The sequence below is a fragment of the Maylandia zebra genome, linkage group LG6 (genome assembly GCF_041146795.1).
Source record: "Maylandia zebra isolate NMK-2024a linkage group LG6, Mzebra_GT3a, whole genome shotgun sequence".
In the NCBI taxonomy this organism is placed as follows: Eukaryota; Metazoa; Chordata; class Actinopteri; order Cichliformes; family Cichlidae; genus Maylandia; species Maylandia zebra.
Genome location: NC_135172.1, coordinates 956,595 through 983,142, shown reverse-complemented (window position 1 = coordinate 983,142; position 26,548 = coordinate 956,595). Strand labels below are relative to the sequence as shown.

Here is a 26,548-nt window from a genome sequence, read left to right as displayed (position 1 = left end):
CTGTGCATTTTTTTTCACACTGCATCAAATTAAGGTTGATTACGTCGATTAAGCATCATGAGGTGGAGCGTGAGGGGTGGTTCCCTATTTTTTATTTATTTATTTTTGTTGTTGCTGGGAGTTGGAACCCTATTAGTTAGGTTGCTTAATATTTATGCTAAGTACTCTTTAAAATACCAGAATAGGGAGGATGGTGCAGGTTTAAGTTTATTAGATTGATCAGTATTGCTGAACTATGAAATATTTTTTTTGCATACAGGTATAACAGAATAGCTTTAGTGTAGTTGTTGTTTTAAACTTGAGTATGAACTTATACAAAATGCAGCAAGATATTTAAAAAACAGTTTTGTTGATTAAAACACACTATATCGGATTCATATCGGTATCGGCAGATATCCAAATTTATGATATCGGTATCGGTATCGGACATAAAAAAGTGGTATCGTGCCATCTCTAGGTATTAGCAGTAATACTATGTAATCGTATAACGAGGAGTAGCACTGACCCTGTGTGTACTACATCTTTTGGTTGCTTCCTTTAGAAGGTTCCTTTATCTCACAATGCCTCTATCATCCTCCTCATCCTCCCAGCATCTTCCTCTGTCACTCCAACCCTCTGCATGTCCTCCTTCACTATGAATCAGCATCCTTTGTCCAATATATCCATTACTACATGCCATATATTCTAATTACTAGCAATAACTTCAGGACTCTTGGTGAAAGCTAATGTGCTTGAGTCTGCTAGCAGTGAAATTAATATCAGAGCAGAAGTTGTATCATGAACCCAGCAGTAGCAGTTTCTTGTAACTGGTTTTTGTGATGTTGGTCTCAGGCGGCTGTACTGGGCAGACTGGAATAGAGACGGGCCTAAAATTGAGATGTCCAACATGGATGGGACTGGGCGAGTTGTCCTGGTCAAAGACAATCTAGCACTTCCCAACGGTCTCACCTTTGACTATGAAAACCAACAGCTATGCTGGGCAGATGCAGGTAGGAAAAAGCCTTCCTCAGATCCACACACAGCACTCAGAGCTCCTACTGGTAATGTGTTCCTGGATTACTTATCCCAATGACTCTGCAGGGACTCGGAAGGTGGAGTGTATGGATCCTCACCGCCAACTGAGGCGGAATATCGTCGAAGGGATCCAGTATCCGTTTGCCCTGGTTTCCTTTGGAAGAAACCTGTATTACACTGACTGGAGGAGGTACCAACTAAGACATTTACTTTGCATTTTTCTTTATTTAGAGCTCTGCTGATCTAAATCCAGAAAGTCCTGGCTCAAAACTGTCAAATGGTACATGGACTGAGTCTTATATCCGGTCTTTAAGTGATGACATATGAACCCTGCTTCCGGGTCCAAACTGCTCTGAGTTTATTAAGGCTGTTGTGTTTTTAACATGTTTTAATGTTTTGTATCTTGTTCTATTTAATCTGAACAAGCCAGATTACATAGTGTTTAGTGATCACTAAAACAGTCAGTGATCGCTGTCGGCCTCTCTCGGTTTTTATTGCCACTGTTCATTTTAAAGCTCAGTTTTTAAAACCTTAGGATGTAACTACAGCCCAGCCCATGCAGCAGTATATGAATGACTAACCTGTATTGTGGATGGATTATCTCAGTTGTTCTCCTGGCTGAAGTTTGGTCCGTTTACAGCATCCTGCATGTTAACATCCTGCATGTTAACATCCTGCATGTTAATTCAATTCAATTCAATTCAATTCACTTTTATTTATATAGCGCCAAATCACAACAAAAGTCGCCTCAAGGCGCTTCATAGATACAGAGAAAAACCCAACAATCATATGACCCCCTATGAGCAAGCACTTTGGCGACAGTGGGAAGGAAAAACTCCCTTTGAACAGGAAGAAACCTCCGGCAGAACCAGGCTCAGGGAGGGGCGGGGCCATCTGCTGCGACCGGTTGTTAAACTTCATAGTTACACCTGGTAAAGCAGCAACACTGATCATTTTATTAAAGATGAAAGAATTTAGACAGTTTGTAACTCTCAGTGATGTCGCAGTGTTCGTTTGACTTTGGGACCTGAAGCGGAGTTTGGACCTGGAAGTGGCTAATGACGTCAGCTACTCTCACGGAGAAGTCAAAACATTTTATACAACATGCCTCATTCACCTATTTACACAAGCCCTTTTCCTATGTTTAAGTGCTTTGTATCTTACATTCACTACATTGTGACTAATGGCAGTGTTAATGTGACATATCTGACACATCACTATGTGGCCTCTGAGATATTTAAAAGGTTGTGGGTGTTTTACAGGGAGGCCGTGGTGGCTGTGGATCGTCACTTGGGGAAAGAGACAGAAGAGTTTCTGCCACAGAAACGCTCTCGCCTGTACGGCATCACCACAACAGCAACACAGTGTCCACAGGGTATGACTTCTATCAGCCAGAGCAGTGACTGAAACCAGAGAGACAAATGTAGGGACTAAGGACGATGAGAAATTGTAGAGTACAGTCTGTGGGAGGAAGGTTTACAAAGGTTTTTTAAAAAGGGGGCAAAGCTCATCTGAGTGTAATTAGCTTAGCTTAGCATGAATACTGAGATTAGGGGAAAAAGGTTGGTTTCGTTTGGTTGTTACTAGTTTTTAATTGTTTTTTTGGTTTTTTACATTAATAAATATTGCCAGAGGTCATAAAACCGTCAGGAAATAAGGGAACTAGGGGTGTGTATTGGCAAGAATCTGGCGATACAATATGTATCATAATACAGGGTAGACGATACGATATATTGCAATACTAAAAGCCAGACGATATTTGTGTTTAGTAGGACTAAATTTAATTAGGAAAACTCAAGTAAACAGTCCAAACTGTTTAATGCTTGACATGAAACATCTGAAACAAAAACACTCTAAGTTCAAAATGAATGGAGAAATTAACATCTGCCTTATTAGAAGTCATGTCAAATAAACAAACAAAAACTACTTTACTGAAATATCAAGTATTTTTTAACATGAAAAAACTAAACATGTAACACTGAAGTCTTTCTAAGTACTATGATTGTAAAATACTTATCCAAAAACTGCTCTATGGAGCATCAAAACAAAGTACTTTTTATGTGACCTTAATATAAACAAATATAAATCAAAAATGAAATTGCTTGAAGAATCCATCCAAGTAAACATTAACAAAAAATGTAAAGTGCTATTACAATTAAGTGTTGATAAAATAAAGTACAGCTCTGCAGTGTCCATCAATGGAACACTTTTAGTACAACCTGAAAAAAGGAATTTACTCACCTAAATAAGTGCTTATGAGACTCAACCAAAATGTCAAACATTCTCATATCAGAGATTTTACATGTGTAGTGTTTTCTCAGTGTTTATTTTTCAATTTCCAGATTTTTGTGCAGGAATACAAGCTGGTCGACATGGTCAGCTCTCAGGACACTTCTCTGTGCATTTACTATGTCTCCTGCAGAGGAGAAAACTCTCCCTGCAGAGACACTTGTTCCAGGAATGCATAGGAAACTCCTTGCTACTTTGGATAGCTGAGGCAAGTCTAGCCGCGAGAGCCATGTTTGGTGCATTATCGGTAACAACAACAAGGTCCTTTGCGTTCAATCCCCATTCAGCCACAGCGTCAGTTAGTAACGCTGCAATGTGCTCACCTGTGTGACTGTCATGCATGGCTCGGGTTTGTAGTACATGAGACTGAAGGTCCCACTGGTCCGTTATGTGATGTGCTGTAACAGTTACGTACGATTCAGTGGCTCTCGAAGTCCAAGCGTCGCATGTCAGAGCAACTGTCTCAGCCGAGCTGAGAGAGTCCAGCACTGTCGCTTTGACTTCTTGGTACAACTTTGGCAGAGCGATGTCCGTGATGTGTTGTCGAGAAGGAACGGTGTAACGGGGCTCCAGCGTTTTAATCATATTACGAAATCCTTTATTCTCCACAACACTCAGAGGGCGCATGTCTTTGCAAATAAAAACAAGTACTGACCGCGTTATTTTTGTTGCACGAGTTGAAGTTGCTGGTAGTTTCGAAAAGTTAACTTCTTCAATTGTCCGTTGAGCGGGATCACCTCGTTTCGTTTTAAAATTAGCATTTGACGCTACGTCGCTATGGTGTCTAGACACGTGTGTTCGTAAATTTGTTGTGTTACCGGAATATTTGACTCTGGCGGTGCAGATTTTACAGACTGCATAGCTCTTGTCATAGTCTTTACTGCCTTCTTTTGTCCTAAATCCAAAATAAGTCCACACATCATCTTTGAAAGCTGCGGGGGCCGGCTGTATCCTCTCCTCTTCAGTCATCAGTTAGCTAGCATCACACACGTCCACTGACTGTTCTACTTCGTTCTTTTGGCAAACTAGACGCTTCTACAGTTATCGCGAGACCTCGTTTTTACGTCATAGTAAAGGCGGTGAAAACTGCAAACCAGTGGCCGGAGTTTGAATTCCAACATACAAAAGAAATAAACAGTAAATGCATGTCATTTTTCAATTAAAAAAATCGATAACAGTGATTTTAAATATCGATTCAGTATCATTGCGCGAAATATCGCGATATTTGGTTGTATCGATATTTTCTTACATCCCTAAAGGTGGTGGTGATTTTCCCATGTTGTCTTTTTGTAAGCAGAGAAGTTTCCCGTTCGTTGGAACTTTGTGGGCTGAGAGTTTCGAGCTCTGTGGAGTTTGTTTCACAGCAGTTTAATGCAGTGGGAATAGTGGGAATAATTGATTCCAGATTCCATAGCATGTGAAGCATGGGAATTTCAGGCTGACATGACCTCAGAGAAGCCAGCTGTGGATATGGAGACTGGCTCAGAGCCCAGAACTGTACAACAGGCCACGATGAGAAACTGCTTCACCTGCTGGTTTCAGTGCAACACAAACGGATGATGAAGTGTTCAGGCACTTCCTGAGGCTGCAGATCCTCTAGTCATATAGTCATGTTTATGCACTCGTCCCGCCAGCTGGCCCTTCTGTGAACACACACATGAGAACTCTGAGGTATTTTCACTATTGGCTGTTTCAGTCCACATGAAAACATTATGGGTTCTTCCCAGTGTAAAAGACGGGCACGCTAACTCTGATGTGAAATCTTTATTTCAAACACGTACGTAACACAGATCTCTTTTTGCTACTGCTGGCCTTCACACACAAACTCGATGAAAGAGCAGCCAATCAGAACTCTGCTCTGTTGCCCATTACTGTTTTTGTTTTTACACTGTTGTGCTGCTCTAAGCTCTCTTTGCATTTAGTTTGAGAACACATGTGAATACAATGTAACTAAAATGACATTTGACAGCAACAGTGGTGCACATGGGTGACATCATCAGTCCTCTGCCACCATGGCCTTTCAGACATCCTGTACGGTCAAAGTAAGAGCCTTTCTGTAAAGACCTTTGTGACATTGTTGCATTGTCTTCCCTTTGATGCTTTAGTGTATAACTACTGCGCTGACAACGGCGGATGTTCTCACCTGTGCCTGCCACGGCTTGGAGGGCTCTCCTGTCGCTGCCCGGACGCGACTGACGGTCAGTGCGAGGAGAAGGTCCTGTGAGCTGAAGACGACGGGACGATTTCAACTTTTCTTACTTGAACTTTAACATTTCTGTAGTCATTTTAGAGTCTTATGAGCTTTTGAAAGCTGTTCAAACCTCACTGTGTCTGTCCTCACTGGTTCTCACATCTGCTGATTGTTGCAGTCCAAAGTGAAAAACACAGATTTACCTGATTGGGTGATGAATATGTGACAAGGTACCGTTGTTTATAGTTTATATTGTGTACTTTCAGTCTGCTTGTTGCTTTCTGATAGATGTGCTCTAAAAGGTTTTTGTGTCAAATATTCTTCTGGAGTTAGTGATGACCACAGTGCCTCCGAGTTTTGTGAACAGTGTTTCCCTGCTTTGACGGGTTTGTCTCAGGTTTGACTCCTGGATTTTCACACTAGTGAGTTAGTGCTTCTGCTTCATTTACAGGAAACAAATGGAATAACTGTTAGTTTCATACAGCATTTCTTCAGTTCAACTGTACCAATATGACATGATTATATAGCTCAGCAACCTTACATGATGAAATGTGACTTTTCGGCAGGACTAACATACTCAGTGATTCTGCAGGTGGACCTCTAACAGGGAGCCTGTGACAAACATTTATTCTGTTTGTTCTAAACCCCGCAGTGTATTTTTATATGAATGTAAATATTTACCCAATATGCCAACAGTATTCTGTCTTGTTTAAATGGTGCTGATGTAAGCCTGAGATCTACCTGATGATGGTGATTGCTGTGACGGTGTGTGAAACAGTGCTCCTGTTGAACTCTACCTCCAGTCTGTGCTCCATTTTTCAGTGATGATTAAAGATAAACAACTGGTGTAACTGAAGTTCTCGCTTATTTGAAGCCATTTTCCTCAGGTACGGAAGACCTAACAGCCAACATGTTCATCAAACCATTTAATCAAATCACAATCAGGATTTTTTTTCTCTCCGAAACTCGATAAATTGAGGACATTCAGCTGAATTTCCATGTTTAAAATGGCCTGTATTTATATAGCGCTTTACTAGTCCCTAAGGACCCCAAAGCGCTTTACACATCCAGTCATCCACCCATTCACACACACATTCACACACTGGTGATGGCAGCTACATTGTAGCCACAGCCACCATGTTTAGGATGTGGTCCATGTAATGTCTAAATACAGTGTAAAACTTTATTGGCATAGATCATTATTTCATTTGAATATTACCATCCACAGACCTGGTGTGACATGCTATTGTTCTCCAGTATGAAAACAAAAAAAACCCAAACCCCAAACTGCACTGTGTGTACAATAAAGTGTTGTACTGCTATCTTTGTATTGAACAGTAGACTGGTGACCTGGTGCACTCCTCTCCAGGATGTACCCCTCTGTAAATAAATGTGTGGGACAGCCTCCTTTCATTTGATCAGTGTTGCATAAATAAGAGCCACTCTAAGTACAGTGGTCCCTCGCTATAACGCAGTTCACCTTTCGCAGACTCGCTGTTTTGCGGATTTTTTTGCATGCTTTTTTTATGTTTTATTTTTTAACAGCGCATTGTGTTCTGCGTCCTGATTGGCTGTAGACGATTGTCAATCAATCTCATGCCGTGTCTCCTGTACAGTACAGAGTGTGTTCAGATTGTCAAATTTACATAAATCTTCGATCGCTAGCAGTGTGACTCTGAAGTGCTGTACTGTATGTTTGTAAGTTTCCTCCCCAACAAACAACAATGTTGACGAAACGTTGTCACCTGCGGATGCCTTTGGTACCGTGTACATTTTAGGACATCGTCAGGTCTCAAGAAAAAATTTGTCAGGTATCAGACAAAAAAATGTCAGGTCTCAGTTCTCAAGAAAAAACATTGGACATTTGAAAGCCCAGTGCAGCAGCAAATCGCTCGTGCTTCACAAGCTGGACCCACAGAGTCTGCTAAGGTTTGTCACTGCCATAGTAGATATGAGATTTATATAAACCCATTTAGAGTGAGGTCCATGTAAATTTACCATTTGTTTATCTTCTGACAGCGTAAGATTACAAGTGTGCTCCAAAGCTTCCTTTGCCTGTTAGACGTGGGAGCAGAAGTTTTTGGCACTGCATTTTAAAATGAAAACATATTGCATTTATTTACAATTAAAGACACAGAGCAGGAGGTGTGTTACTGTTTTACATCCACAGACACACAAGCAGGCAACATGAGGTCAAGTTATGGCAATTTTATTTGTGTGTTTCAGTGCATGTATTTAGATTAGAGTTTTTAAAAAACAAACAAACGTCCCAAGAAGAAGGATGGGGAGAAAGAAAGGTGGAGAGAGGAGGAAGAAACTATTGATGTCCTCAAACTGGATGCTGCTGGGTCAGTTCTTTCTCAGCAGGCTGCTCCAGAATCCCCTCCTGTCCTCGGCTTGCTTTTCTTTTGCCTTCAGTTCTTTTAAGGTCTTGTTGAGCTGCTCCTCGGCATCTTTAAATGTTTCTTTCAGCTGCTGTTTGGCCAGTTTCACTTTGTGTTTGAGGAGCTCTTTAGCTTCCTTTTTGAGCTTTCCTATTTCTTTAAGTGCGTCTTAATAGGTAGATAGGCTTGTTAGAGCCTGCCAGGACCCTATCACTCCAGATAAAACCCTGATAACTCATAACCTACATGGTAATTTCAAGTGTGGGGCATGCATTAATTGCCAATATACCAAAAATGTTAAATCATTCAAAGACGCTATAGGTGACAAAACCATTGCCATAAAGGGCTTTATCACATGCAGAACTAACAATGTAATCTACATGATACAGTGCCCATGCAATAAAATATATATAGGAGAAACATCCCGCCCTCTTAAAGATCGAATTAATGAACACAGAAGTTCAATCAAGAGGAATGATTTAACCAGCCCTGTTGCAAGACACTTCAATGATAAACATCCAAATTCACCATTATTTTTCCGGCATAGAAGCCATTAAACTAAACCAAAGAGGTGGCAACATAAATTTTATCTGGAAAAAAAGAGAAGCATCTTGGATATTCCGTTTTAAGAGTCTGCACCCCAGAGGTATGAATGAGGATTTTTCTATCAAAGAGTTTTTATGAGCTACATCTCCCTTTTTTTTAACCAGTTAAATTACTCTCACGTGAGTAATATTTATTTAATTAATCTTATTATTTTAGCCAAAGAAGAAGTAGCGCTTCAGACATCTCATCTTAAGTCTACAATTCAAGTCTAAATTTTAGATATTTTACATTTTAGAGACATAAATAAGGATCTTTTAACAAATGTGTTCCCATGTGATGATGTAATCTTGTTTTCTAATTCAAGCGTGCTTTTACCATTCAACCCCCCCCCCCCCCCCCTTTTTTTTAAACCTGTGTGTATATTTATAGCATCCTCCTTATGCATTTCATGCATGTGTTATTTTCAGACGTATGGGGGTTATGTCACCCCCCCTCCTCCTCATCAGTAATGATCTAGTCCGGTATTTTCTTGGGCGTGACTTAGCCAATTAACCAATACCTACCTATTATATGTCAGCTGACCTATCTATGAAGTTTTGACTGGTTAATTTGGAATTTTTTTCTGTTTCCTGTCTTGTATTTAAGCAATTTTAAAATGTTCTACTATGACCCTGATGAAGGCCACAAGCCGAAACGCGTTGGTCTATTATTAAAGTTGTTCATCTTCCCTCAAGTGTTGCTGGAGTTCCTGCTTTGTGATTTCTTTTCTTTTGCCTTCAGTTCTTTTAAGGTTTTGCTGAGCTGCTCCTCGGCATCTTTAAATTTTTAACTGCAAAATGAACTGATGAAAACGGTACAAAGGTTAAAGTACCACATGTGCTGTAGTGAAAGCTGCAGCTGTTTTATTGATAAAGTTAAGGACAAAAAAACAAAAGGATTAATCACCCCTGTAACTGTGTCACTATACATCAGCATTAACAGGACCTCAGTTTGTATCTCAGACCTGCACAGCTTCCGTTTTAAACACTTGATGTACTCAGCTGCATGAAGAGCGTGTTTGAGTTTCTCTAACACAATTAAATAAAACCTGATGAAGGTCAAAGGTCACAGTTTTCACAGTTTTTTGCAGATAGTGTGTTATTTACCATAAAGTGATTCAGAGTTATTCATACCAGAGTAACCAGAGAGGATCATATCTTTTTAAATATATAACTTTCTACAGGACTGAATATAATATCTTTATGTAAAAGTCCGGAGCCTCTGGGGAGTATCCGAGTATTTATAACATTACACAAAGCAAAGGTCTCATCACAGTGTTCATGAAATGCTGGGTTTATCCATCTCCTGGGGCGGGCCTACAGAGGAGCTCTGAAGATTTCCCTGTGAGGGAGCTGCTGGTGAAGATCATGAGTCCTGCTTGATCAATGCGATGAGCTTCAGTGTTCCTGGTGTTTCTGAAATGATGCCTCTTTCAGTGGGTCAACAGAACTTCTGGCACAGGACAGCTGTGATGAAAGAACGGGAAGAAGTTTCTCCAAACCTCTGGACCCAGAAACCCAGCTTGGTCCTGATGGTCTCCCTCACTAGTTTCTTTCCAGGGTGAATGTAGCTGTTATAGATAATATAGACTATTATTAAATAAAAAGAACAACTCACACTACACTACTGAAACCTTCTGCTGATGTTTTTAAAGTTTCCATGTTACCAGGCTGTAGAGATTTAAACAGTTTTAGATCCATCACACTCACAGTCTTATGTTAAAATCTCAAAGGACAGCGTTATATTTTTGATATTAACAGTAACTCTGGGCCTCTGTGGAGTGTGCAGCTGATCTCATCGCTGTCTAAAAATGGATTAAAAAACCCAAAAGAAGTGCTGAATCCTTCAATAACACAGACTATTAGAGTAGCAGCTGTCTGTGTGAAGCACTTGCTGCAGGGTTGCACCATGAATGTATTCAGTTGCCAACAAAAAGCAGGACTCAGTGCGGGCAACTGCCATGAGTCTGACGATGTTGGGGTGAGACAGTCTCCTAATAAAACAGAAACATCACGTGGCTCAGATTGAATCTGAATTGTAACTTGAATAAATGCTTTTGAAAACTGAATTTGAATTAGTCTAATTTGAAATTCAATTTATGGTTCGGAAACTCCAGGTCCAGCTCAAGATTGCCACTTTCGGTCCGCTGGTAAAACGAAGTTCGATTACTCTCCGCTTGATTAGTCTTGAACCGGAACCGGATGTAAGTTCCAAATAACTGAATTTTGGAACTGAAACTGAATGGTGAGAAGTGAAACTGAAATTATTCGAGAGCTACATTTTTAAAGGATATAATACAGTTTCAAAGCAATTGAATTCAATTTCAATTTAGTGACGATCATTCAGAAACCATAAGTTGAATTCAGTTGAATTGAATTGAGTTCAATCTGAGCAATTCAAATGTAACTATTCAAATTCAGTTTCTGATGGCACAGATTTCTGCCCATACTGTAGTTCTAATCATAAAGGTGTAAAATCCTATTGTTCAGGGGCAGATCTACAAGCAGTGTTGGAAAGTTTACTTTTAAAATGTATTCCACTACAGATTACAGAATAGATTTCGTTACGTTACTGAATGAGAGTAACGTATTCAATTCAATTCAATTTTATTTATACAGCGCCAAATCACAACAACAGTCGCCTCAAGGCGCTTTATATTGTACAGTAGATCGTACAATAATAGATACAGAGAAAAACCCAACAATCATGCGACAGTGGGAAGGAAAAACTCCCTTTTAACAGGAAGAAACCTCCAGCAGAACCAGGCTCAGGGAGGGGCGGGGCCATCTGCTGTGATTGGTTGGGGTGAGAGAAGGAAGACAGGATAAAGACATGCTGTGGAAGAGACACAGAGATTAATAACAGATATGATTCAATGCAGAGAGGTCTGTTAATACATAGTGAGTGAGAAAGGTGACTGGAAAGGAAAAACTCAATGCATCATGGGAATCCCCCGGCAGCCTACGTCTATTGCAGCATAACTAAGGGAGGATTCAGGGTCACCTGGTCCAGCCCTAACTATATGCTTTAGCAAAAAGGAAAGTTTGAAGCCTAATCTTAAAAGTAGAGATAGTGTCTGTCTCCTGAATCCAAACTGGAAGCTGGTTCCACAGAAGAGGGGCCTGAAAACTGAAGGCTCTGCCTCCCATTCTACTTTTAAATACTCTAGGAACAACAAGTAGGCCTGCAGAGCGAGAGCGAAGTGCTCTAATAGGGTGATATGGTACTACAAGGTCATTAAGATAAGATGGGGCCTGATTATTTAAGACCTTGTATGTGAGGAGCAGGATTTTGAATTCTGGATTTAACAGGAAGCCAAAACAGGAGAAATCTGCTCTCTCTTTCTAGTCCCTGTCAGGACTCTTGCTGCAGCATTTTGGATCAGCTGAAGGCTTTTCAGGGAGTTTTTAGGACTTCCTGATAATAATGAATTACAGTCGTCCAGCCTGGAAGTAATAAATGCATGAACTAGTTTTTCAGCGTCACTCTGAGACAGGATATTTCTAACTTTAGAGATGTTGCGCTAATGGAAGAAAGCAGTCTTACATATTTGTTTAATATGTGCGTTGAAGGACATGTCCTGGTCAAAAATGACTCCGATCATTAGAGATAGGTTGATCATATTTAAGATCGAAGAATTAATTAATGGCAGGACTTCTTTGAGCAGTTTTGTAGGAATGGGGTCTAAAAGACACGTTGATGGTTTGGAGGAAGTAATTATTGAAGTTAACTCAGAAAGATCAATTAGAGAAAAAGAGTCTAACTTAACATCAATGGTACTAAGAGTAACTGTAGATAATATTACATCTGTGGGATGATTATTGGTAATTTTTTCTCTAATGATAAAAATGTTATTTGTGAAGAAGTTCATGAAGTCATTACTAGTTAACGTTAAAGGGATGGTTGGCTCAACAGAGCTCTGACTTTTTGTCAGCCTGGCTACAGAGCTGAAGAGAAACCTGGGGTTGTTCTTATTTTCTTCAATCAGTGATGAATAGTAAGATGTTCTGGCTTTGTGGAGGGCTTTCTTATAAAGCAGCAAACTATTTCTCCAGGCTAAATGATGATCCTCTAAATTTGTGACACGCCATTTCCTCTCCAGCTTACGAGTCATCTGCTTTAGGGTACGAATAGGTAGTTATTTATATATTTTCATTATGTTCTGTATTTCAAACTGTAAACTGTAAATTAAGCTTGTTTGGTCATATTTTTTTTGATTGCATTCTTGTAATTTTACATGCTTGTACTTTTAATACATTTTTGATAACATAAAAATAAATTCTGAAAGAAACCTGCATTTTTCAATACAAAATTCAGATATTTTCGAAATTGATTTGGCATGCAGTGTTACATTAGTAAAGTATAATATATTGCATTAGAAACTTTCACAGGATCAGTACTGGACTATATCAAGTTCTGTATTGCAAATGTGACTGTGGACAAAAGCATTCAGGTTTTCCCAAACCAAAAACCCTGGATGACCAGCGAGGTCTGCACACTCCTCAAAGCCCACAATGCCAACTTTAGGTCAGGTGAGCTGCTCGAGCTGACCTGAAAAGGGGTCCCACCTGTCCAGCAACAACACACGAGAGGTGTGGCATGGAATAATAGACAACATAAACCACAGAGGCAGAACTGTGAAAACAGAAAACCTGAGTGTGCAGCTAGCAGAGGAAATAAACAGCTTCTTCGCCCGCTTTGAAACACCACAACAGCAGCATTCATCTGCCTCAGCCCTGCTCCCATCCTCAGCCTCACCTGGTTCCTGCACCGCTCCATTCACTGTAACGGAGCACGATGTCAGATGTGTGTTCCTAGCAGTGAACCCCAGGAAGGCGGCCGGTCCAGATGGAGTACGTGGTAAAGTGCTAAGAGCATGTGCCCACCAGCTCACCCTCATCTCCACCAGAATCTTCAACCTCTCACTGGATCAAGCAGCCATCCCATCCTGTCTAAAGGATGGGATGGCTGCTTTGAGAGACTAGTCCTTCAGCACACCGAGGATTACCTCCCCCCAGAATTCGCCCCCCACCAGTTTGCATACCGCACAAACAGATCCACAGAAGACGCCACGACCCTCCACTCGGTGCTGAGTCACCTAGAACAGTGGCAGAATGCTCTTCATGGATTACAGCTCAGCCTTTATACAATCATCCCAGACATCCACTGCTGACCTTCCACCACTCACCCATTGAGAGCCTGCTAACTTACTGCATTACAGTATGGTACGGCAGCTGCACTAAGGCGGATAGAGCCCCTACAGCCCCTATAAACAGAAGAACCCAAACTGCTGAAAAATGGCGAATTTTTTTTCCAAATGACTATTTTTAGTGGATGTTTGATATAGAAGCAGAATGACAGAATGTTAAAAGAAGTTACTTTTAGTCGTTCTAAGCTGGGCATTGCGTTCTCTGGCTGTTCAAAGCCATGGAACTTTAGACTTTCCAAGCAAATAATGATGGCCATACTGATGTTCTTTTCAGTACATTTTACTTTATGTTCATTTTCATTTTTATGATGTTTCTATTTTTACATAATTCATCCCACATAGCAAAATTGGTATGGCCTGGATCTGTCCCACACAATGTGCTTACACATGGCCTGCGTACCGCAAAGAATGACGGCCCTTTGGTGGCCCAGATCTGTCAGCCTAATGTGTACCTTAATCAAGCCATGTAATAACAACATGTGCCGGAACATAATAGTGCAAAAGTAACATGACAAAACTGTTCAGACAGTGAATGGGCTGATTCTTACATAGCGCTTTCCTACTCTCCCAGATTACTCAAAGTGCTTTGTGCAACATGTCACATTCACCCAATCACACACTTTCTCTAAACTGACTGCTTCCTAACTACATTCACACTCTTGACACGCAGACTGGAGGATCCAGGGATAAAACCACTAGCCTTCCGACCAGTAGGTGACCTGCTCTACCTCCTGAGCTACAGCCACCCAGTGATAAACATGAGTCACTAGGTTTTGGATAAAGTGTACACTCACAAACCTGTCAAAGCTGCATGTGAAACGTTGGCTACCATAGCAGTATAGTATTGCAACATGGCATTTGGGTCTTCTAACTAAAGTAGGAAAAGAGGAACATAAATAGTGCCATCATTGCCGGACCTGGCCCAGATCTGGTTGACATACACCCTGCCATGACACCAGTCAGTCAGAAAAAGTGCCAGCTTGATGCTGGATCCGGGCCAGACCTGTTTTCTATGAGCCTGGGCCACATAAACCAAACCACAATCAGACCAGATGTGGCATGCCATCACATAAACAGTGCCATCTATGCCAGGCCTGGCCCATATCTGGATGATATACCACTTACCACACCAGAAGTCAGCCAGCAGTGCTGGCTTGATACCAGATCCGGGCCAGACCCGTCTGCTATGTGGGATGACTTGTTCTTTTGGCGTTTTAGTTGTGGATTATGTTTGGGCTGTGTCTCTTGCCCTTTCAGTATAATATTGTTTTCTTGTGCTTCTAAGTGTCCCTTTGCTTCCACTATGTTTCTTTTTAGGTTATGTAGTATGGGTTAGGGATATTTTGTATGTTGCTTTTGTTTAATAAAACCGCCTTTTGGATTATTCCCTGAGTTCTGTTATTTAGTGTCACAGAGCCAGCCTTGACATATAATTGTTCTTTCAATTTTTGCTAAAGATTACAACGAATTGAGATGTAACGCGTCCCAGAGGTACAGTAGGTGGCCCAGAGTAAGACGGTGTTGAAAGTTAGACATCAACTATTAATGATGAATTTTAATGAATTTTTGAATACGATGCAATATTTAAGTAATCGTATAGAATTGAATATAAATGTCCTTTAATTTCTGAGGAATATTACAGTAAATCTGGATGAAACTTGGCACAGAGGTATGTGGTGAAAGCTGGACATCAACTATCAAGAATGATTTTTAATGAATTTTTGAATATGCAACCAGACTGTCCCGGTGGCTGTATTGGGCTGTCCCATTGCAATTTGTGTGTCACGTGTACGTGTGACTGTTCGAGTCTAGGCTAATTATACAACTGTAGCTGTATAATTATGTATTAACACAGCAAACTGTCCATCGTAAACACATTTAAAGGATGTGACCATATGACACACCTGCACAGAGCCGCACATCAGTGCAATCAAACACATCTGCCTCCAGTTAATCCAAACCAGCAACTGTGACACACAAACAAACCAGTCCACAGCAAAAATGGGGATGAGTCAGTATATTAGTCCACCATGTTACATCTGTCCACAAGGAATAATGTCAGTTATGTGGTTTTTCTAAGTTTAACAGTCGTGAAGGACGTACGCAAACAGATTCAGTGAATTTAAAAAAGTTCCCAACAGTGTTTTTGAGTTAAGAATATTAATAAAAGGAGCATCCTGCTGATCTGTGTATAATTAAGAGGAAGTTTATGTTTGCCAAATCCTCACAGGTCCATTTAGGAGCAGAGGTTTACTGACTGAACATAAAAAACTATCATCATAAATGAATGCATGAAGAAAAATCCCTGTTTAGATCAAAAAGGTCTGTATAACTTTAGTTTCATTCATTAATGGTTGCTCATACTAATGCGTGTGTGAAGTCACAATATCACTGAGTTTATTTATTGTTTCATCCTAAGATACAAACTCTGTGCACATCAGCGATCTAACCTTTTATCATCAATGTCTTTAAATGAGAAAAGGGAAGCTGACTTGGGTTGGTTAGTGGGGTTAGCTAACTGCCCACAGCTGTGACTGTGGGTGTGGATGGGTGTCTGTGTGTTAGCCCTGTGACAGACTGGGACCTGTCCAGGCTGTAGCCTCCTCTCACACTGAGACAGCTGGGAGAGGCTGCTTTCATCGATATTTCTGCTTGAGTTCATCTACGATTAAAGAATATTTATCCCTCAGATGTGTCTGTGCTGGGGTTCTCAAAAAGTCCTTAACATTTTAGTGTTATTATTTTTAAGAGAATCTGAACTTATTCTGTTAACATAGTTATATAAAAAAACACCCAGCACGCCCCTGCGGGCGGTTTATCCTTCAAGCTCGGGTCCTCTACCAGAGGCCTGGGAGCTTGAGGGTCCTGCGCAGTATCTTAGCTGTTCCCAGGACTGCGCTCTTCTGGACAGAGATCTCCGATGTTGTTCCCGGGATCTGCTGGAGCCACTCGCCTAGCTTGGGAGTCACCGCACCTAGTGCTCCGATTACCACGGGGACCACCGTTACCTTCACCCTCCACATCCTCTCGAGCTCTTCTCTGAGCCCTTGGTATTTCTCCAGCTTCTCGTGTTCCTTCTTCCTGATGTTGCTGTCATTCGGAACCGCTACATCGATCACTACGGCCGTCTTCTTCTGTTTGTCTACCACCACTATGTCCGGTTGGTTAGCCACCACCATTTTGTCTGTCTGTATCTGGAAGTCCCACAGGATCTTAGCTCGGTCATTCTCCACCACCCTTGGGGGCATCTCCCATTTTGACCTCGGGACTTCCAGGTTATACTCGGCACAGATGTTCCTGTACACTATGCCGGCCACTTGGTTATGGCGTTCCATGTATGCCTTGCCTGCTAGCATCTTGCACCCTGCTGTTATGTGCTGGATTGTCTCTGGGGCATCTTTACACAGCCTGCACCTGGGGTCTTGCCTGGTGTGATAGACCCCAGCCTCTATGGATCTTGTACTCAGAGCTTGTTCTTGTGCTGCCATGATTAGTGCCTCTGTGCTGTCTTTCAGTCCAGCTTTGTCCAGCCACTGGTAGGATTTCTGGATATCAGCCACCTCCTCTATCTGCCGGTGGTACATACCGTGCAGGGGCCTGTCCTTCCATGATGGTTCCTCGTCCCCCTCTTTCTTGGGTTTCTGCTGCCTGAGGTATTCACTGAGCACTCGGTCAGTTGGGGCCATCTTCCCAATGTATTCTTGGATGTTCGTTGTCTCATCCTGGACTGTGGTGCTGACACTCACCAGTCCCCGGCCCCCTTCCTTCCGCTTAGCGTACAGCCTCAGGGTGCTGGACTTGGGGTGAAACCCTCCATGCATGGTAAGGAGCTTTCTTGTCTTTATGTCAGTGGCTTCTATCTCCTCCTTTGGCCAGCCTATTACCCCAGCAGGGTACCTGATCACGGGCAGGGCGTAAGTGTTGATGGCCCGGATCTTGTTCTTACCATTCAGCTGACTCCTCAGGACTTGCCTGACCCTCTGCAGGTACTTGGTGGTTGCAGCTTTTCTAGCGGCCTCTTCATGGTTCCCATTCGCCTGCGGGATCCCCAAGTACTTGTAACTGTCCTCTATGTCTGCAATGTTGCCTTCTGGTAGTTCAATCCCCTCAGTTCTGACTACCTTCCCTCTCTTTGTTACCATCCGACTACACTTCTCCAGTCCGAACGACATTCCAATGTCATTGCTGTATAGCCTGGTAGTGTGGATCAGTGAATCGATGTCTCGTTCACTCTTGGCATACAGCTTGATGTCATCCATGTACAGGAGGTGGCTGACAACTGCTCCGTTCCGTAGTCGGTATCCGTAGCCAGTCTTGTTAATGATCTCACTGAGGGGGTTCAGGCCTATGCAGAACAGCAGTGGGGACAGAGCATCTCCTTGGTAGATCCCACACTTGATGGTAACTTGTGCTATGGGCTTGGAGTTGGCCTCTAGTGTTGTACGCCACATCCCCATTGAGTTCCTGATGAAAGCTCTTAGGGTCCCATTGATCTTGTACAATTCTCGGCATTCCAGTATCCAGCTGTGGGGCATTGAGTCATAGGCCTTCTTGTAATCAATCCAGGCAGTGCACAGGTTGGTCAGTCTGGTCTTGCAGTCTCGGCTGACTGTTCTGTCTACCAGTAGCTGGTGTTTTGCGCCTCTGGTATTCTTGCCAATTCCTTTCTGTGTCCCACTCATGTATTGACCCATGTGCCTGTTCATCTTAGCCGATATGATGCCTGACAGGAGCTTCCATGTAGTACTGAGGCAGGTTATTGGTCGGTAGTTGGAGGGGACCGGCCCCTTCTTGGGGTCCTTGGGGATCAGGACCGTCCGGCCTTCGGTTAGCCATTCCGGGTGTCTCTCGTTAACTAGCAGCTGGTTCATTTGTGCTACATATATATATATATATATATATATTGTCTATCCTGTAAAATAGTCAGATGTCTATTCATATTAATGTACAGAATTCACCTGCTTGCTGCTACTACTGCACATTCACCCAATGTATGTACTACATATATATATATACATATATATGATGTTCTTCCTCTACACCCCCTCCCCCCCAATTTTTTTGCACATGTCGAGGAGCGTGTCAGGCTACATTTCACTGTGTGTTATACTTGTATAACTATGCATGTGACAAATAAAGAACCTTGAACTTGAACATGTCAACAACCAAACCTTTAGTGTGAACTGAAACACAGAGAGTGTGTGCAGGACTGTTGAATGCTGAAGTTCACAGGTGGAAAGTAGCTGAATATGTCTCTGTGTGTGTGAGACAGAGAAAGGGCAGAACTGGCATCATACGAACAGTAAAATAGTTAGGGCTTTGATAACATGTGGGAGGATCCACTACAGACAGGTGTCAGCTCTGATCATCCAATCAGAGAAGATGAATCTAAAAGTCATCAGCTGACTCCAGCAGCACCCACCTGCTGAAGATGAATCCAGGGTTTTAGAGGCTGAGTGCTGTCTGTAGGTGAATGTATGTGGAACCAGTAGAAGTGAAGAGTCTCCCCGCTTAGATACATTATACATTTATGCTGAATAAAGTAGAATATTTAAAAAACCTCTAAGTTAGAAATGCCAAAAACACAAGCACATTTTTAGAAAATATAACATTTGTTCATTCATATGCTGATGGCATTCAGATCTATCTTCAGCTGAAGGGAAACAGTGCGGCCTCACTAGAACCCTTACTTCAGTGTCTCGGTGAAGTTACATCCCGGATGGCCTCTAACTTCCTTAACTTCAGTGAGAACAAAACTGAAGTGATCTTTTTGGACCGAGCGGCAATCCTAGCACCTCCCATTTTAACCTGCACAGTCTTGAGCCTTTTATCAAAAATTTGGGGGCTATATTTGACAGCAAGTTCACCTTTGAAAAACAGATTAGCTCAGTCGTACAGCGGTCTTTCCTCAAACTGAGGCTTTTATCCAAGGTGACATCATTTTTATCTTTTAAAAACTTTGAACGGGCGATTGATGCTTTCATTATATCCCAGCTGGACTATTGTAACTCCTTATATGCTGGAGTTAGCCAGACCCAAGGCTGCAGTTGGTCCAGAATGCTGCAGCTCGTCTTCTGACACGTACCAAAAGATGTGAACACATTTCCCCAGTGCTCGCCTCTCTTCATTGGCTTTATGTCCACTTCAGAATTTACTTTAAAATGTTACTGTTGACTTACAAAGCCCTGAATGGACAGGCTCCCGGCTGTTTGTCTGACCCCCCTTAGATCTCTTAGATCAAGTGATCTTTTGCTTTTAGCCGTACCAAGGTCGAGGCTGGTTCACAGAGGCGATCGAGCATTTGCAGTCGTAGCGCCTAAGCTGTGGAATAATTTGCCCCTACACATCAGACAGGCTCCTACTGTCAGTCGTTTTAAATCTTATCTTAAAACACATTTTTATTTACTGGCTTTTAATACAGCATGAGAGTTATTTGTTAATTCATATTTGGTGTTTGCTATCAATAGTATAAGTTACCTTGGTATGTTGTATTCTTGCACAGCGCTTTGGTCGAAGTTCCTGTTGTAATTAAATGTGCTATATAAATAAATAAACTATAAACACGTCCCACAGAGGAGGATGAACGGTGCTGAGAGAGAGCAGAATAAAAACAGAGTCTCAGTGCTGTCAATGTTTAATCAGCATTCACACTAATAACGATCTGCACCATGGTGGTTTATTACCAGCTGACACTGAGCCTGACTGAAACACTCCACTCAGTGTTTTTCCTCTGATTTCTCAGCATCGCTTTGCTGTTTCCATTTACAGACCAGACACTAACACTTCATGGTTCAGTCTGCATCTCTGCCTGTAATGCTCACCTCCTCTGAGGACGATGCAGCGTCAGAGGAACCACAACAAAAATAAAACGTGTCTGCCATGTTTGAAATGAGGCATCAACAAATCCAGTGGCGTGCAGCTGTGCACAGAAGCAGCTCATGTGAGTCTCCATCTCATTTCAACAGGTCTCTCCTCTGTTCCTCCTGTGGGTCTTCAAGACCTGGACTGGGTCAGGACCAGCGCACCAGCACCTGGTCTCCATCCTCTATGGAGTAAAACTGCAGTGTTTTCAGGTCACTGTCGATCTCGAACTCTGTCCCCACCATCTATAAGAGCAAGAACATTTTACTGTCCCACAGTGGCATGTTCAGACTGAACGTGTGTGCTGCTCTCTGTGAAGGCCACGGGGCTCCTGCCTTTACTGAGTGTGCTACCTTGGGGCTGGTGTAGGTGAGCCTCAGATCTGCTGCAGGGACCTTGAGCAGCCTGTACAGCAGGCCCTTCACCTTCTGCACAACCATGGAGGCTACAGTACAGAAACACATGCCACTGTTTATGTGCAGAGCTCCACAGACAGATGAGAGCGCTGATAATCTAATGAGAGTCGAGGCTTTGAGCTCGTACCTGGAAGTTTCTTCTCCAGTGGTTTGCGGTTAGCATCGTCCGGAAACACAAAGGTAATCTCTGATGAAGGAAGGACAATGAAACTGTCTTTGATTCACGTTCATTCGTGGAGCCACTCAGACAGCAGAAAGGGGCGGGACTTACTTAACAGCTGATTTTTCAGGGCAAAAGGCTCCGGCTTCCTCAGCTCGCCTTCCTCAGGAGCACCATACTCTGAGGAACAGGAACATGGAGTTAGTGACTGAGACCATGTCAGTAATAATAAAGCTGGAGCTGTCTCAGGTCATCTGACCCCACAGCCTGACTTACTGCTGATGAGGGCCTGATAACGAGGGTGTTCACAGATGAACTGAGGGCTGGGCTGACTCCGCCCACCCGCCTTTAGCCACTCCTCTCCAAACATCTTGATATAGTCGAGCTCCGCTCCCCTCCTGTCGTCAGCGTGAATCTGAAGGAAAGCCCAGCAGCTTGAGCACAGGACAGCACCGACATGATGCCCAGAACTCATACACAAGAGGCGGGGCTCTGCGGCGCTCTAATCTGTCACACAGCAATCTGAAGACGTGTCAGGACACAGCGTCCGCACGTTTCCAAAGCATCGGCAGAGTCCTCACAATCGAGCTCACCTCGCAGCTGTTCAGCACAACCAGCTGTCCCAGTTTAGCGATCAGCATCTGATTGGCTGTTTTCGGGTTTCCATCCCTGCTCACCAGCTTGTTGCCACGGCAAGAAAGCCGGACCAAACTGGGAAGTTTGGCCAGCTCGTTCACCACAAACCACTAAGTGAGAAAGAGAGAAACACTTCCTTTAAACTGGCGTAGAGTTTATTTTAAATAACGTCCAATCACGAAGCTGGACAGAAGAACAAAAATGACACGACCGAGCCGGCGTAACGTGGAGACAGCCTCAGCACCCACGCTGGATGTAACAGTGACTGCATGAAACACGCAGTCTGGAGCTGCTGCTGTGTGTCACAGTGCAGCCTTCGCCCACAGCACTGCAGTGTTAGACAGCTTCCAGACTGGCTTCACTCCAGTCTACAGAAGTACACTTACACCAGTGTAACAACAGTTACAACAACACAAACAGACACAGTCGCAGCTGTTGACCGTTTCTATGGCAACACGTTTCACTAAACTGAAGCTAAAGTTATTTCTGGCATGTTTGATGTTTGTTAGTTTTGTAACCACAGAACAATGTTGCAGATGTTTGTGTTCCAGTGAAACGTCGGTCACAGTTCTGGTTAACCACCCGCAGCCGTGTGCTGGTGCAGGAACACACTGACCTCAGTGATGCTGTTGTGGTCCAGGTTGAGGTTCTTCAGCGCTGCATACGCGGCTGTGTGAGACCCTGCAGAGCAGAGACTGTCACTGACACGTTTGCAGTCGCACAGAAAGCTGTTCTACACGCACAAAAGGACAACAGATGCTGTTAGGCTGGAAACTGTGTCGTTACCGGGGGCAGCATCTTCAAACTGAATGACAGACAGTCCGGTCTTGGATAAATTCAGCTGCTCCAGCCTGCCACGAGAAACACACCAGACTCACTCCAGCTGCTTTTATTAAACAACAAACAGAAAACTGTGACTATGGTGCAAACGCCGTAAAAATCCCTCCTAAAATCAGATCAAGTACTGGTTTTTGGGGTGTGTGGGATCACCACTTCCACCTAGAGCTGCAGGAGGCGGGGTAAAATCCCTGCTGTGGCCGCTGGGTTGCCTAGCAACACAGCTGTTTCCATATATTTTGACAAGATGCTGCTCTAACATGAGCTAGAGCTAGCTAGCTAAATATACAGAGGACTGCAGTTCAACAGAAGGGCTGAGGATGGCAGTCTAGAAACAGAGCAGCCGGACAGGGTTCACAGCTGAGCGCAGCACACATGTACAGACATGACCCGACTCAGTGAGAGAACCTGAAACATTTTCTATGATATTTAAATGTTACAGAAAATAAATGGCATGTTTCCCACTCGTGCTGCTGCAGGACGGAGCAGTCCTCACACGCAGTCAGAGAAACGCACGCATGCTGCTCAGCATCAGGTTAACTGACAGTGGAGCTGCAAACGTGTCTGCATGGATGAACTCACACTGGACACAAGCACGTGCAGCACGTTACATCGACGCGTGGCTGACACTTTGTACTGTACCTGGGCAGAGCAGATAAACTGAGCACGCTGTCCTGCACCAAAGGATTACTGGACAAGCTCAGACTCTTCAGCGACTGCAGCAGTCCCTCAGGCCTGTAAACAGACACAGCACAGCTGGTTTCAGGCAGCTTGAGTGAAAACACACACATCTAAAGGCAGGGCACACAGAAGATGATGATGATGATAAAGTGTTACCTCTGCAGCTCTGTGATGCTGTTTTCTTCCACACACAGGTCCTCCAGCTGTGGCCACATGGGAGCGCATTCCAGAATCTGAGAGGAAAGCAAGATCAGAGGCGGAAAAGAGATTTCATTTAAACAGAAGCAGTTCATCATCTCAAGACCCAACCCTGTCCATGATGAGAACGGACGACCCACGAGAATCTGGCCTCAGCGGGGAGGAAGAACTCCCTTTGAAGAGGAAGAGACTCGAGCCAGAAGCAGGTTCAGCGGGAAGAGGAGAAGAAACATGACAGAAAGAAAATGACTGAACGCAGCAATGTGAGTGGTAGAGAACAGAAAAAGAGGGAACGCTTTAAATTCTCCTTTCTTTAGACTTTAAGTTAGTTTGATGTTTGATGTGAATGTTACCCCGGAGCTGAAACACAAAAGTAAATATAAGTGCCACAGCGCTGCGTACCTGTGGCCAGGTGAGCTGGCAGCCGTTGAGCACGATGACTTTGAGGGCTGAGAAAGCGTGGCGTAGAGCCGAGGGGTCAGGGGGCAAACGGAGTCTGTTGTAACTGAAGACAGAAACACAACACAATGTTGAGTGGAAGGAAAGCGAGGCCAAACAAAGCGTCCCACACACCCACACCTGAGCTGCAGTCCTTCCAGTCTGTCCAGCTGCTGGCTGATGGTGGCCACATCCTCCCAGCACGACATCAGAGTCCCAGTCAGGTCCAGCCACTCCACATCTGATCAGCATGGTTAAGGTGTCGCATCCACACTGCTCGCAATCACAACCTGACAGACTCTGAGAAATGGGAACGCTTTGTGAAGCTCACACATCCTGAGTGCCAGTAAAGCATCCAGCACCGTCTGTAGAAGGATACTGGGAGTTGTGGTCCTGATTTCCCCATCAGCACCAGACCAGCTCACGTCAGAGCGGCTCAGCAGCACTGAGGGAAGGCTCTCAAAACTGCACACACACAGACACACAATACAAAGTGTGCAGGTTTATAACAGGAGTGAAAACTGTGAACACAAAGGCTGTGACTGTTTCTGAGTGGACACACATGTAACTGATGTCTTGGATCTGACTGTGGGAACAGCTCACAGACTGTGACGAAACACATCCTGAGACACAGACCAAACGAACCCCAGAGGCTGGATTCACACAGTAATGACTCGGTGCTGCTGTTCATCTCAGGCTGTGTTTACTTAGTTATGAGACCTGATGATTTTATGATGTCTGACTATATAAAACCTTAGACGTGTGAGCTGTGTCTCAGGTGACTTTCATCTTCCTCCTCTCTTCATCAGCACTGACTCTGCAGCTCAGCTGATCGTCATAACACATGCATTACTGCAGGTGGATGCTACCAACAACTACCAGGCGACAGAACTGAAGCTGATAACATCCTTATGATATTTTGCTCTAATAGCACAGCTGTGTGACGCTCTTCTCCTGACCACACAGCATCGTACCCACGCTCCTTGATGTTCCCCCACTTGAGCTTCTTCTTGGAGATGGAGATCTCCTCACTCAGCACCTCCTCTGAGTCGATCTTGTACTCCTGTCGCACGGCGGTCAGATAGTCCACTCCAAAGCTCACCTTTGCCGGACGGACGAAGGAGCCTCCTGTGGGGTGTCTGAGAACAAAGGGAACGTATCAGGACATTTTCACAGAAGACTTTATAAAGTAATTATCTCACAGGAGGCGTGCAGGCAAAGCACGCTTGAGCACTTTACCTGCACGTGAAATACTGCACTCCCTTGTGGCTGCCGTCATGTTTGCCTCTGTCGGGGTTGTCCCACTCCACACCCAGCCACAGACCTACAAACCACAAAACAAACACACAGCTATACTAATGGCAATGCAGTGATGCAAGCATGTGGTTAAATCTGCTTCATCGGTGTGATTTCATCCGTGTACTCGGACTGGACATGTATCGAGAGAGGGGGACAGGAAAAAGCCCCGCCCCCTCCCAGCTTTCCTCCCTCTCTGCGTCCAGTCTGTTGGCTTTGAAATGACACAGGCTTTGTCTCGGTACACTGTTGCTAAAAGTCAATCATATTTATTCTTAATCAAAATATAAGTTTGATCAATATGTTAAATGACAAATGTGAGGCAGCTGGGCCCTATGACCCCTATGAGCAAGCACTTGGCGACATTTGGAAGAAAAACTCCCTTTTAACAGGAAGAAACCTCCGACACAACCAGGCTGTAATCTGCTGCAACTGGTGGTGGTGAAGAAAAGACTATTGGAGACAGACCTACAGTGATATAATCGTGTAATAATTACTAACGATTAACTGGAGGAGTGACCTGATAACATGGGAATCCCCGGCAGCCTACGTCTATCGCAGCATAACTAAGGGAGGATTCAGGGTCACCTGGTCCAGCCCTAACTATATGCTTTAGCAAAAAGGAAAGTTTGAAGCCTAATCTTGAAAGTAGAGATAGTGTCTGTCTCCTGAATCCAAACTGGAAGCTGGTTTCACAGAAGAGGGGCCTGAAAACTGAAGGCTCTGCCTCCCATTCTACTTTTAAATACTCTAGGAACAACAATAGGCCTGCAGTCAGTATGATGCTCGTAGCAAACATTTCATGATCAAAGTCTTTCTGTCATACTGACTGGCTCTATGTGTTCGCGGTTTATGATGTTCATCCATGCGTGATGAGGTAAGAGGTACAACCCGGGTCCTACCTGCTGTGGGGGGTACAGGTCCAAAGTAGCGCACTGTGGCCCGCTCCCCGCCGCAGGACACCCGCTTACCCACCGCATCCACCGGCACCTCCGCCTCGTCTACTCCCATGGAAGCTACGAAGAAAAAAACTAGAGCCACTCTGTAGTTCTTCTCCAACAGGAAGCAGCTTACGCTACATTTAAGTGTAATAAGTAAATACTGCACATTTCTGGTATGTCACTGTTTGGATAGCTTATTGTGTCTTTCTGAAAAATTAGAAACATGTAATGTTTGAAAAATGCAAACTTAATGTAAAATCATACACACCTTTGATCGCGTTTGCTGCGGAACAGTCACTCAGCCTGCCCCCACCAAAACATCCTGCAGCTGCGTCACCGGATGGGACCTATTTCAACGTCGCACCGGTTTCCCACAAACCTTTTTCTAAAAGGAAGTTATACCACGAAGGAA

General features: G+C 43.5%; 3 protein-coding genes across 5 annotated transcripts in view; 1 reads left to right on the top strand and 2 right to left on the bottom strand.

Annotated features, from left to right (window-relative positions):
* LOC101464683 (nidogen-1) overlaps positions 1-6,350 on the top strand; it is a 37,122-nt gene extending 30,772 nt beyond the window's left edge. For all 3 annotated transcript variants that reach the window (XM_076884493.1, XM_014411193.2, XM_076884494.1), the window contains 4 exons: positions 832-989; positions 1,081-1,204; positions 2,277-2,389; positions 5,409-6,350. In XM_076884493.1, the coding sequence (XP_076740608.1) occupies positions 832-989; positions 1,081-1,204; positions 2,277-2,389; positions 5,409-5,527 (514 nt within the window). In that variant the 3' untranslated portion in view covers positions 5,528-6,350. The remainder of the gene's footprint in view (positions 1-831; positions 990-1,080; positions 1,205-2,276; positions 2,390-5,408) is intronic.
* Positions 6,351-9,286: 2,936 nt separating this feature from the next.
* LOC143418881 (uncharacterized) lies at positions 9,287-17,838 on the bottom strand. Its single transcript, XM_076884495.1, has 2 exons — positions 13,222-17,838; positions 9,287-10,033 (listed from the first exon to the last, which is right to left on the bottom strand). The coding sequence occupies exon 1, from the start codon at positions 17,812-17,814 to the stop codon at positions 16,510-16,512; it is 1,305 nt and encodes a 434-aa protein (XP_076740610.1). The 5' UTR covers positions 17,815-17,838; the 3' UTR covers positions 9,287-10,033; positions 13,222-16,509.
* Positions 17,839-20,288: 2,450 nt separating this feature from the next.
* Positions 20,289-26,535, bottom strand: tbce (tubulin folding cofactor E). The gene is made up of 17 exons (XM_004572358.4): positions 26,405-26,535; positions 26,098-26,211; positions 25,139-25,223; positions 24,874-25,038; positions 24,279-24,364; positions 24,041-24,140; positions 23,864-23,966; positions 23,420-23,496; positions 23,225-23,317; positions 22,532-22,596; positions 22,362-22,426; positions 21,703-21,855; positions 21,386-21,524; positions 21,221-21,289; positions 21,077-21,136; positions 20,887-20,978; positions 20,289-20,778 (listed from the first exon to the last, which is right to left on the bottom strand). Exons 2-17 carry the CDS (start codon positions 26,204-26,206, stop codon positions 20,683-20,685), a joined length of 1,557 nt encoding a protein of 518 aa, XP_004572415.1. The 5' UTR covers positions 26,207-26,211; positions 26,405-26,535; the 3' UTR covers positions 20,289-20,682.
* Positions 26,536-26,548: the final 13 nt, after the last annotated feature.